Below are 13,261 nucleotides of genomic sequence, written 5' to 3'. Positions count from 1 at the left end.
GTTGAAAAACGGATGCCTAAAAATCGAACCCGAGACCACTTTTTAATTTAACTCAAACACCACTGTGTCATAGGTGTCAACTAACAAAGAGAACACATAACTCATATCATCAAAAACAGACCTTTCCTTTTACAACCACCATCAAATAAGCCCACCATAAAAGTGTTTTAAAACAAAAACTTTAACCATACTGGTAACACAAGGGATAATTAACTAAAGTACATATAATTATAAAAAGTAGATGTTAAAATAATATTTGTGATGGCCATGAGGTTGAAAGTAAAGACGATGGAAGTGTCATGGGTTTAAAGATATTGAGCGTGGTTGTAAGTGTGATATTGTGTTTTTGATAGTGGGATAATAGTAGTTAAATGTGTTGTACTCTAGTTTTGTTACTAATATTGATTAGTGTGAAATAAGGATCAACGATTGCATTTTTAAAAGATTCCTTTGACATTTTGTTTAGTATTATTCTGTGGATTATGATGATGATCTTTCTTAATTTTGTATCCGTTCAATTAGATACTTGTATTAATCATACATTTAAATCCGTACTTCCATGCCTATTTATTATAGTTAAATTATTTACTCGGGGGATTAAAAAGCTAAACCAATTTAGACAAAAATATATTATCAAAAAAAAAAGAAATCAGATATTACTTTTCATGTTTAAAGTTACTAAACAATTACGCAGTAGTAGTCGTTATCCTTAAAAAATATGGTCTGTACCACGTAATTTCAAAATATACAATAAAATTACAAAACTATCATGATAGTCTAAATTCCGTAACAATCAGCTTCACTATCGGACGTCTGTCGCCTCCATCGATCACATTTCATTGGTATCACACACATGGCCGACATGTGATATTATGTCGTCTGTGAACTAAGTATTTTTGTATCTCGTTCTGTTTTAGGGCTTTTGTGAATGAAATTGTGCATTTTTGTTTGAATACAGTTGAAGATGATTGAACATATGCAGTGAGAGTACTTACAGTACCTATTAGGAACAATTAGGATAAACATACATATTTCTGATAATCTTCTTAAATTCTGTGCCTTTTTACAGTCTAATCAAACAGATTTGAAACAGCTCATAATATAAGCAACTTGATTCCGAGCTAGGCCATTCTTTTTTTTAAGTAATTTACCTTGTCATTCTCAACAAGGCTGCATTTTTATATTTAAAAAAATATCAACACGATTTAGGAACTTATATTTTTTTAAGAAACGTAATCTGCTGTCATACCAAACATCCGTATTTACAAAATTATATGCAAAATTATTATGAAAATCTGCACCCAAAGCACATTTAAGCAGAAACCATCTAATTAAAGATATTTCAGATAAACTGTCACAGTGAATGAACGAACGAATGAATGAGTCTGGGCAGGATCGGCATCCGGTCCATGAGTCATATTTCCCGACTCCCACGGGAAGGAAAGACGGCTATTTTTAAGTTTCTCAAGAGTAATGATAAACAGGACTTGTTTAATTAAAGTGTTATAAATATTGAACTTGAGAATTGTTTCGTATGACAATGTGGTTGAGCATCCGGTGCTTGAAATGAAATTACCAGTTACTATTTTATTAATGAAGGACTCCAAGTGTATGCCATATTAGTATTCCAAATTATAAAGTGGTATATAAAATAAATTGATCCTAACCCGCACTTGGCCAGGGTGGTGGACTCAAGGCCTAATCCCTCCCTCATTAGATACGGAAGGAGACACTTGCTCAGCGGTGGGACATTAATGGGTTAAAATTATTTATTTATATAAATTGATCAGAGCTTGTTTCCGATAGGGCGGTTTGCAATGAAAGGTAGAGGCTATTGCTCAGCAGTAGGAAACTCAAACCAGCTAAGAAAAAGACCTTGATATATTATTTCAAGTAAGATTTTTTACCACGACTTAGACATAAGCCCAAACCCCTTTCATCGCATAAAAAGTTGCATTATAGAATTTTCTGTAAATGATATCGACATATAATTTAAAGCAATTATTTAAACATCTTATAAATCGAAAGCTAAATAGTCTTTTTAAGACTTTGTAAAAAAATACAGTCTTAATAAACAATTTAAGCGACGTCCATAGAAACAATTTCTTAAGTTAAAAATATCCCAACGGACCCTATTTGTCATCCCCTAGGTTGAGTGCAATCTCTTAAATGACACTTACGAGAATAAAATAGGGGTGAATGTGTTTTTGAATAAATTCTTAACGCTATTTATTTCCTTGGCATTTCCTGCTGCTTTAACTTTACAAAATGCGAGCTTTGCATTCAATCCCGGTTTGTAAATATACTAAACACGTATGCAAAATAAATCTAGATTCAGTACAAGTTCCCATTAAATTTTAATTCCATAAGTACAGGAATCTAAATCAACAATGCGAAATCGGCTATGACAACTACTATAATCGGCATTTACTTAAAAAAATATTTGATTGATTAGAAAAACAGTATCGTGTTTTACTTACCACAAAAAGGTTTCCGGTTTCCTATAAAATATTGCACTTAAGACCATCATTCGGCTATAACACATGTCATTCACTCACATAATATACTACTATCTCTAAAATTAAAACCCATTTATAAACCCAAAACACGCAAAATCAGCTAGCTTGTAAACGTTTAAAACTAGTCTAAAACTCAAAACTGCAGGGGTCAAGCAAACGACATCGAATTTGGTAAATCTATACTAATATTATAAAATTTTAGAGTTTGTTTGTTTGGTTGAACGCGCTTATCTCGGGAATTACTGGTGCGAACTGAAGAATTATTTTACTGTTGGATAGCTATAAGCTATAAATCATTGCTACAGGAGCGGAGAACCAGTAAAAAATGTTACAAAAACGGGCAAAATTATGACTGATTCGTTCTCATTTGACGCAAGCGAAGTTACGCGGGTTAGCTAGTATGGTATAAAACATCCATTTCACGCACATATACAGTTTTTTCGAGTAATTTACGACACACATATGCAAATGTGTATATAAATTTATTTAATTGTATATAATATAAATATAATTAGGAGGCTTAATACGTTATATTATAGTTTTATGATGTCAACCACCCACGTTTTTGCATTTTATGGATTTCGATACGTTTGAAGGATTTGTGATATATGCGTATCCTAGTAGTATTTTATATTACTGATTTATAAATAAATATGTTTTCTTAAGAATGTACGAATAATTTACATAATTTATAATGCTCCAAAATGCACTTTTTTAGAGCATATTAAATAACTTACCCTGTAAGTTAAAAAACTAGGAATCATACATATTTCGATATAAAGGAACTTAAAAATTACTAATTCCGGACACATTTTACAAATTCCATTGTTGCTCATTGAATGTAGTCTATTTAGTACATCATGACTTACTAAATACATTTGTCGGTTAACAAAATTATCTTGAAATTACATTTAATACTGGGTTTCCTTGAATTCATTTCAAGTTCATTCATTAATCATAACGTATTTACTTCTGACTGATATTAATTATCTTTTGTTACAGATATGTTTATGAAGATATCTTGAAGAAAATCCACACAAATGAGACGAACACAGATTAACTGTCATCAATATGCTTCACACATATAAACTATGGCGGCAAAATACAAAGAGACATTTGAAAATGAAACGCCATTTATAGGGCTGCGCGGGCGCAGATCCGAGTTCAAAATTAGAACGGAAAGGCGCCGGAAATGGACTCGACCGAATGTCGGGGTGGTGTTCCTGTTGTTGATTGCTTTGGTTGCCGGTTGTCATGGTTACCAAGAACAGAGATTTGCGATGGAGCCCCAAGACCAGGTTAGTTTAACTGTCGATTTTTTATTGTTTTGTAAACATAGGCTTTTTAGTTCTGGGAAGGTTCGGGATTGTTTAGATTCGTGGAATGGGTTCGGTTTTAAATATATTTTGCGTTGGTTTTTTCGCTTGTTTTTACTGTGTTTATTTAGTTGGGTTACAAATATTCGCTTTTTCGTTTTCCAGCTAGGAAACAGTAGTTAGTCAAAATATTTAAATATAAATTCACAGTATATACGATTAACTAAAATCAATTAACATTCCTTTTTTTCGATAATAACATATTATTACCCATGACTACCCCCAGTATTTTAAACTATTAGAGCTTTGTCAAAATCATTTATGTAATTTAAATTAACTAACTAAGATAGTATTAAAAGCAAAATAAACTAACTTAAGTATTTTATTTTCACTAACTCGCAACATAAACCTAAAAAAATAATATATCCACATTTTTCGGCAGTAAAAACCAGTTTTAATAAGAAATAAAGAAATGTACTAAAACAGCTTTTAAATGAATAACGCCATTAAAAATTAACATTGTAGTGATAGATAACTTTCGTTCAGTAATTAACTTAACTAGTTTTCGGGTTATATGGAAATAAATAAAAAGCTGGTTTTTAAAACGTTAATAAATGGATCGCTACCTGTTTTTCTATGTTTCTAAGCTATAAAAGTTTAGTAAATTGTGTCTGTATTAAAAAAATAACGTCTTCAAATTGATGCTATTAATAAGAAAGCCTGTTTCGACACCTTTAGATAAGTGGTGGTCAACTCTTATGTTCAAAATGTTATAGTTTCTTTCATATATTTGTTATCATTCTACGTGAAATGCTTTTATTTTATTGTTTAAAGTCATCTATGTTATACCCGAAATGTAGGCAGTGGTGTATGAAATGCATTGTTATTTACAATGATGGTTCAGTTTAACGGCAGTTAGTACATGTAAAAACGACCACTCTTTTGCCAAAGCCATCTCCATACTATTGAGAATAACGAGAAACAAAACATTTTATAAGTACATTAGCAGCTTGCCCAACTCAAAAATCAAACCTTAGATCTCTGCCCAGGCCTTTTCTTCTTTTTTTTCATAATCACTAAATTAACAAATAAATGTGAGCAACTCACATGCTGGCATTTGATCTTACTTAGCAGAGCTTGTACTATGGTATACAAATATTTGTGTGATATGTAAGATGCGGCGAGGTGACCACGTCCACTATTGCGCCAAACGTGCAGTTAGACTTTGTGAAAAAAACGTGAATCTCTAAAATCACTGGTTATTTTCTACAGTACTTTACTTGCAAAGTATTAATCTTCTATCCAATATAGCTAACATTGAACTACTGTTGCTCTGAACAGCATGATCACAACTTTCTATTACAAAACTAGCAATCAACCACAGCAAGTTAACCTAGAAAGTGACACGCATCGCTTACATCTAAGATGTATGGGAAAATGACTATATCTAATAAACGGTTATATAGTTGGCGTATGGTCTCAGTAACGATAGCACAACTTGTATATTTTTATGTAAGAGATATTTTTGTTAGAAAATAAGCTTCTGACAAAAAATATTTAGTATTTAAGAAATAATTTATAGATTTATAATGATTAACTGTGTTAGTATGTTGAAAAGCTAAATGTTGTGAATGAAATTGAACTAATTTGTGAAATAAATTACAAATCACAACTTTATCATATACTATAAACAATTAAAACCATAAAAGGTTTCTTATTTGGGTACAAGAGACATGACAGTCATGGCCAATATCTAAGAACTAATTTTGCACTTGGCACAACACTGTTCCATATCCTAGTCGTCTTTGCTTAAATCTTTATTTTTCCAATATACCGACTGTTTCATAATCTTAAAAGTCAAACTAAAAAACAACATTTTGTAAAATGTATGTAGTGTTCTTCAAATTCCTAAGCATGAACTTCAAAAGGTAAAACGTACACATATTCCCGCTTGTAGCTATACCAATCCATCTCATCTCTCACACACTCAGGCCATACAACTCATTACTCTCTCGATATCTCAGTCGGCCCCATTCAAAGCAACGTTAATACACATTTAATTTAATCAACCGTTAATGCAACAGTGTCACATTAACCGGAGTTTAACTGCCGTTTAACGACGTTAACGTTTATCAATTTTATTTTAATGGGTTATTGAACTAATGGTTGCTTGGTGACGGTTCGGAAGAGTTTGAGCTTTGATTTTTAATTAAGAGTATGTTTTACTTATTACTAAGTCTTTGCCGCGACTTTGTCGAAGTAGACTATATTTGTATAGTCTAGGAGTAATTCTGGTAGGTACATGAGTTATAACATTTCTACGTTTTATCAAATTACATTCCGTAGTTTGGGCTTTGTTTTAGTAAAATACATTTGTCCAAACAAACAAAGCTTTTGCATTTTTAGTATTAGTATATATTTGGTTGTAATATTAAATGTGGTTTAATATTCACTTTTAAGTGATATGCCTCTTGTAACTATACCTACTTCTGGGTATATTTTTTAAATATTTTTTGTTATATTTTGGAACAAGTATCAATCAATTAGTTTATGAACTTAAAAACTTTCGTAATTGACATAATATATAATTTTATCTATCAGTTCGGTTTTCCGACACCTACAAGGCGTGAACTTAGTTTTAAATGTATTAAAGAAAACTACCTAACACATTTAATTAATTTAAAATGTACGGACCGGCTGCAGTAATCTAAAACGTACCTTTAAACGTGCACCGAGAGTAGCAGAGTTATTGAGATGGTAAACCATTTCCTTCCCCATTGGAAGACTTTACGGAACATAGGAGATCTTAAAATGTACTGCTTTATGTGAACTTTGCGTCTGGAAATAGTGTTACGGTTTGAGTTAAATGTTTAAGTTGGAATGGACTTTAATTTATTTATGTTAGTGTATTTAATGGTTTAGCGTTTGTTAAAAGTAATTTGCGTATTAAAATATGTTCTTGTAGCGTGGAATTTTACATATACATATGGGTACAGAAAAAACGTATTTCTAAAAAAAATACTTATTAATTTCATTTTTTTTCATTTTCAATTACAAATACTTATACCTTTTGGGAATCAAACCTAGTTCTTTAGTCCGGCGACTTAGTAGAGGGCTTTGGAATGGACGATTTATCAAATTAAAAATATACTTTATTTCGTAAAATTCGTACAATACAAAATTTCGTTCGTTCTTCGTTTCGGAAAAGCTAGTTGCTCTTGAAAACGCCACGAAACTCACAGCTTACTTGTTTTGCATGTCAATATATAATAATATATCTAGATTATAACTAATACTGCTGTGTATTTCTAAGATAAAACAAATGCTTCAGACAGGTCACACTGAGGTACTAATTTCTGAATTTTATATACTTTCGACAGTTACGATGGTACAGACTCTCTACTAAGTAGTTGGACTGTAGTTGCTACTTACTCCGAAATTGGTTAGCTCTATCCATACTAATATTATAAATGCAAAAGTAACTCTGTCTGTCTGTCTGTCTGTCTGTTACTCAATCACGCCTAAACTACTGAACCAATTTGCATGAAATTTGGTATGTAGATATTTTGATACCCGAGAAAGGACATAGGCTACTTTTTACCCCGGGAAAATGACGCATTCCCATGAAGTCGTGGGTTATAGCTAGTATATTATAAAATAAATTATAGATATTTTTAAGATGTATTCAACACGTGCCTGGTAGTATGATGTTATCATAAGGATAATATGTTGTTGATACCATTTAAACCAAATGGAAATAAAATACAGTTTCAATATATGAATATTCAAAAGACAGAATAAAAAAATATATATTAATGTTTAGAATTAATTTCTTTATAAGTAAAAAAATACGATCTGAATGTTAAAAATATATTTTATGTTATAAAATTAAGAAATAGACTATAAAATAAATAAAGAACCGCCTTTTTGGCCATAGATAAAATAAATCAGAGCGCATAAATTATAGATCATAATCTGCCAAATAGTTTATTGGTTAGTTTTGCCTAAATCAATGGAACATGAATATTAAAATAAAGAAGTAACTTTGTTTAAAGTATTACCTATGTTTTAAAATAAATTAGAATAAAAAACCATTTTTTCGTCTTAAAAAATTAAAACATTTGTCTCTACAAACAAAGTCTTTGTAGGCCTGTATCATCAATTATGGTTTACCTACACCATGGTCATTAGTGTCAATGTTACCATTGGCCAATATTTTAACCAATCAAATCCAAACCAGATATCAAATTATAATTAACGGAATTTTAATTTTATTCGCAAACAACGAGTTGGAGAGACATATTATGCTACAGAATCTGTCTACAGAGACATGTATTAATGAAACTATCTATGTATACACACGGATAGATTTACGTGTGAGTCTGTGTATGTGTGTGTGTGTTATGGCTGATCCGATGTTAACACGGAGAGGCGACAGTTTTTGAATACTTCGTGCCTGTAAACAAAGTATTTTGTATTGTGGTACAAGTCATAGGAAATACGATGAAAGAATAAATACTACTATTTATGTTAGACTCAGGATAGTTAATTCTTCTTATCAGCAAAAACATGTCAAAATTAAAATACAATCAACACACGATGGATAGACAAATTCTATAAATTAAAAAGACAAGGTCTCCTACGATTTTAAAACATTCAAACTTTAGTTCCCTCAATAAAAATAGGTGATGACTTCATTTTATTATTGTATAAAAAATATTTACCAATCTTATTGTAGAACTTAAATGGTAAAATATTAAGTAGTTTGATTCATGAAGGACATTCTGAATGATATTCAGCGCCAATGACCCGCAAAGTTATCCCAACATTTACTCATCTCTTATTATTAAACTCAAATAATAAATAATTTAAAAGCTTATTATTCCATCCAAGTGCAAATGTTTACTTTTCAAATGCTTCAGTTATGCTGGGGCTACATTAGCGGGCTATGGCGAATATTCGTGTTAACGCGATGAATGTGGCCGGGTTCATCGTGTCATCGCGTAGTATTCGGGCGAAGACGATGTAGTATCGAGGAGCTGTCGGTAAACTGGCGCGAATCAAAGGGATTTGTCGCGCCAATATTCGCTTAGGTGGCTACATCTACGTCAATTCAGTGTCGTCCAGGCTTTGAAGCGAGACGGACGTGCATTTAATTTTTTACACTATGGAGTGGAGTAACATTTTTAATTTACCGCTCACGTCTCCGCACAACAAACTGAACAGCACAAGGCACGATGCATCGCGTCAACTCGACACGAATCTTCGCCCGCCTTAATGTAGACAAGAACATCGCCCATACCCGAACACGATGTTTTTGTCGCGCCAACACCATACGAATCTTCGCTCGCTAATGTAGCCCCAGCATTATAAATAGTGAGGTTTTAAATAGCGAACGAATTCTTAGGGTAGGGCAGATCTATGGGATTGACGTTTAGGGTGACTGTCAAACTAAATATAGCTTGTCTAATGTGTTTAGAAAGTGTGTATTTCAAAGGAAATGAAATTTGGCATTTGCTAAGTAAATTTTGTTGCATTATTTCTTTTAAATAGTTTCAAAGTACAAATGTTAGATAGTTTTAATAATTGCCTCATTGCTGTACATTTCCCGATTTCGATTAAATACATAGTTATATTATTTTGTGATTCCAAATTAAACTGGTTTTCGAAATATTGTTTGTTTCAGTTGATACAACTATCATAAATAACAATATATTTAAATTTTTATCTTATTTTACATGCAACTGCAATGCTAATGTAAAATCTTTCACTGCAGAGATTATTTTGAAAGCAATAATAGTAATAATTTCTTAATATACTAAACTCAAAAAAATCGTGTCCAAAACACGACAGGTGGAATGTCTTCTAATTCATACTGTCAGTTTATAAACCCATAACTTACATTTTCTATGTCAATCCGCCTATAACTCACACCACACAACGGAATAAATTTAAATGTATAATTGTCACATTTCCATAGGCATTTTGTTAGTCGTACTATCGTTAAAATCGTCAGTAGCGCCACAGTATTTAAGGAATCTAAATATAACGTTCGTTTAGTTATCGCATTGAATACAAATTGTTCATAAAGATATCTTTCGATCTTGTAATCTGTAGCCCTACCATGAGTTGGCGTAGTTAAAAACTAGAGTAGTTAACGTGAGAACGCAACTACAACAGTGGGCTCAAATAGGGAAAGAATGAACGACAAAGCCAATCTACATTCACTGTTGTTTAATTTAACTACACGTAATTAAATATAGCGACCCATGGTAGCAATTTTGGTACCTTAACTATCCGCTAGAGGCGCTGTTCGAGTTTTACGAGAACTACAGTGTCTCCGGTGCCTCGATTCTCTACTACTATCGACTACCGACAACCGAACTGTCATCGAGAAATTTTGTATAAAAATCTGATCAGCGCCTCTGACGGGTGTCGTAGGAAACATTTTGGCAATACATTCTTAATGTCAAAATTTCGATAGCTAGCCGGTTATCGGTAGTCGGTAGTGGTAGGGAATCGAGGTACGGGAGACTATAGTTACCACTCATGGTAGCGCTACTGTTAATGCTTTGAATATACAGCGTTTTGTAGCGGTGAGCTTTGAACATTGAATGGTTGTATTTTGGTTATGTTAATCGGACTTTTTGGAAATTGTTTTACATTATTTTGTTCGGTTTACGATTGAGTACATGAAAGAGTACCAGTACAGATATTTTTTATGATTGAATGCTAAAAATGCATGTAATTAATTGAGAAAAGGGTCACTCATTAAAGCTGTGATTTGATTTATCGGGGATTTTTAAAAACATACGGACACAAAGTACAACACAATCTTGCCGATATGTTCTAGATACAATTACTATTTAATTTTTGACAGTGCCTTATTCTCAAGAAAATTTGGTGGAGAAATCAAAAGTAAGTGGCCAATTTCAGTTGGGCACTTGAGGGTAATATAATGATTTAATTATCAAGAGTAATTGAGCATTTCACGGCAATTAGCTTGCAACAGATTGAGCATGTAATGTCACACAATGTTGATCAACGTTGTGGTTATTGCTGACGAATATTGTTATTTTATAACCTAATTACTTATGTTCACGAGCTTTTCTGTGTATAAAAATGTACGTACAATCCCGTAAAAAATTATAGGCAGAAATAGCTGGAGAAAAAATCGGCTATCTTCTTATTTCCGTAGTAACATTATTATGTATTTTTAAATGAATAAAAACAGTATGTTGAGTATAAATTTTACAGTTTATGCCTTACAAACCCCAATATAAAAATTGACCAACAATATCACTGATAATAAACAAATTAAATCAAATTGAAAAGTGCTAAAAAGTTTCCAGTGTTCAAAATATAATGTTTTCTCTATAACACTAGGCAAAATAATATGTCGGAAAGATACTTCATAAAGAAACACGACCATACAATACATAATCCTTTCACCGTTACACATTTAACTCAAACGGGAACAAAACGAGGACGCCACATCCCTTTCAGAGCTGCTTTCTAAAGATTACACTTACAGTACTTGCACTAAGTAATGACGTATGAGTCAAAGATGGCCGCCGCAAGATTTACTCAACTTGTATGGAGGATGTTAGGATTTAGAATTTTTGTTGAAATATTTTTGAAAAGTAATTTTCTAGACATTTTGAAGGTAGAGTAGTATGTAGATAGTAGTAGTATTTGAAACTGTACCTAAAGTATGTGTCGGTGACATTATCCTAAGAAAAAGTATTGTAGAATTGTTTTATGATATTCTTAATTCCTTGTTGAGTTGTCAATCTAATGTAAAATTATTTAAGTTTCTCGAAAGCTTTTGTCATTGCTTAGAAACTGTTATAATTTATGAAAATATCAATGTCCAAAAAACACACGCTGTATTTAATTTTAAAATCTTTCAAAACAGATATTTTTGTTTTCTGTCTACCACAACGAGAAGAAAGCTTAGGAAGGCATATAATTCTTTCAATAAAGTGACTAGGCATATACTTGTTAAATGGAACAACAAATTGTCCAACCTCAATATAATTTATTCATAATAATGCGATTGATTTTATCGTAATGGCGCTATTACAACCGAATTTAATCCGACAGTTATTAAATATAAACTCTTAATTGGATAGTGACGGTTATTTGGTAAATTTTCGTAATAAGTGTATAATAATACGTGATCGATTGCAACCAAGCCTTGAGTATAATGATGGTTATTCTGACTTGCAATTTGGACCGGATACAGATTTACTTATTGGCAAAAAAGTAGTTCTTCGTGAAATAATGAGGCAATTTTTGTGAAATGAGAGCAAGAGAGATGATGAAATAAGATTAAGATAATATGACTGGATAATGAGATGATAAGACTGAAATAGCATTTCAACTTGGACGTAGTAGGATAAGCAGGTATAATAAGGTAGAAGTTATTATCCCTTGTACAAAATATTAGGGACCACAATCAGAACATAGTAAGGAAATAAATTCAACTACTAGTATTAGTTCATAAATAAGACTTACATCTAGGATCAAATGAATAAAATTGAATTATATTAGTCAGAACCAAATTTACGACACCTTATGTATTGATAGATGCGACGCTAGCTTAAGTACTTTACAAAGCCTATTTGTATTCCTAATCTATACTAGAAAATAGGTTTTAAGAAACGTTATTTAGCGTGTGTTAGTGATTTTAAAAATTAAATTGAATTTAACCCATTACTGTCCCACTGCTGGGCAAGGGTCTCCTCCCGTAATGAGGGAGGGTTTAGACCTTGAGTCCACCACGCTGGCCAAGTGCGGGTTGGGGACTTTGCATACCCTCAATAAATGTATTAAACAAATTTTAGGCATGCAAGGTTTCCTCACGATGTTTTCCTTCACCGTTGGAGCATGTGATAATTATTTCTAATACACACATAACTTCCAAAAGTCATTGGTGTCTTGCCTCGGGTTCGAGCCTGCAACCACTTACGTGGGAGGTGTCAACTTATACAATAGTGCTATTATTAAAGTTAAGACTACGAGTTCGTCTACATGACCAATACGCTCGTAATATTAACATTTTATGTGTAGTTGAGTATTCAAGATGATTCGTCATTTCCTTTACTTTTTTATAAGTACGAGTAGAATCGTTGAATCACTAGTATTTGCAGTTTTAGAAATGACACACTTCGTGTCATGTAATCATTTTAGTAAGCGTTTATTAAATAATTTGTGATAATCATTTTAAATGAGAGCTAGCGATAACTGTTTTTTTCTAGCTAGTTTTTTTTCCTAAGCCTAAACCACGATACAATTCTAACTACTTATATGTGAAAGACACTAAAGATAATTTGAATAGATACATTTGAATAAGAAAAAGTTATTCTTTAACCAACGATCCATAACCGGCAAATGTCAAATCAAAAGAATGGTTCGAAACAA

At 32.1% G+C, this 13,261-nt stretch overlaps 1 protein-coding gene across 6 annotated transcripts in view; it reads left to right on the top strand.

The window, feature by feature from the left end:
• The window catches only part of LOC142984169 (irregular chiasm C-roughest protein-like), an 89,573-nt gene that overhangs the window by 50,808 nt on the left and 25,504 nt on the right, over positions 1-13,261 (top strand). For all 6 annotated transcript variants that reach the window (XR_012960136.1, XM_076131590.1, XM_076131591.1 and 3 more), the window contains exon 2: positions 3,522-3,817. Coding sequence is in view for 5 of the 6 variants with exons in the window: in XM_076131590.1 (XP_075987705.1) it covers positions 3,611-3,817 (207 nt within the window). In the remaining variant the exon portion in view is untranslated. The remainder of the gene's footprint in view (positions 1-3,521; positions 3,818-13,261) is intronic.

The sequence above is a fragment of the Anticarsia gemmatalis genome, chromosome 26 (assembly GCF_050436995.1).
Source record: "Anticarsia gemmatalis isolate Benzon Research Colony breed Stoneville strain chromosome 26, ilAntGemm2 primary, whole genome shotgun sequence".
NCBI classification, from domain to species: Eukaryota; Metazoa; Arthropoda; class Insecta; order Lepidoptera; family Erebidae; genus Anticarsia; species Anticarsia gemmatalis.
This window is presented reverse-complemented; position numbering and strand designations above follow the sequence as displayed.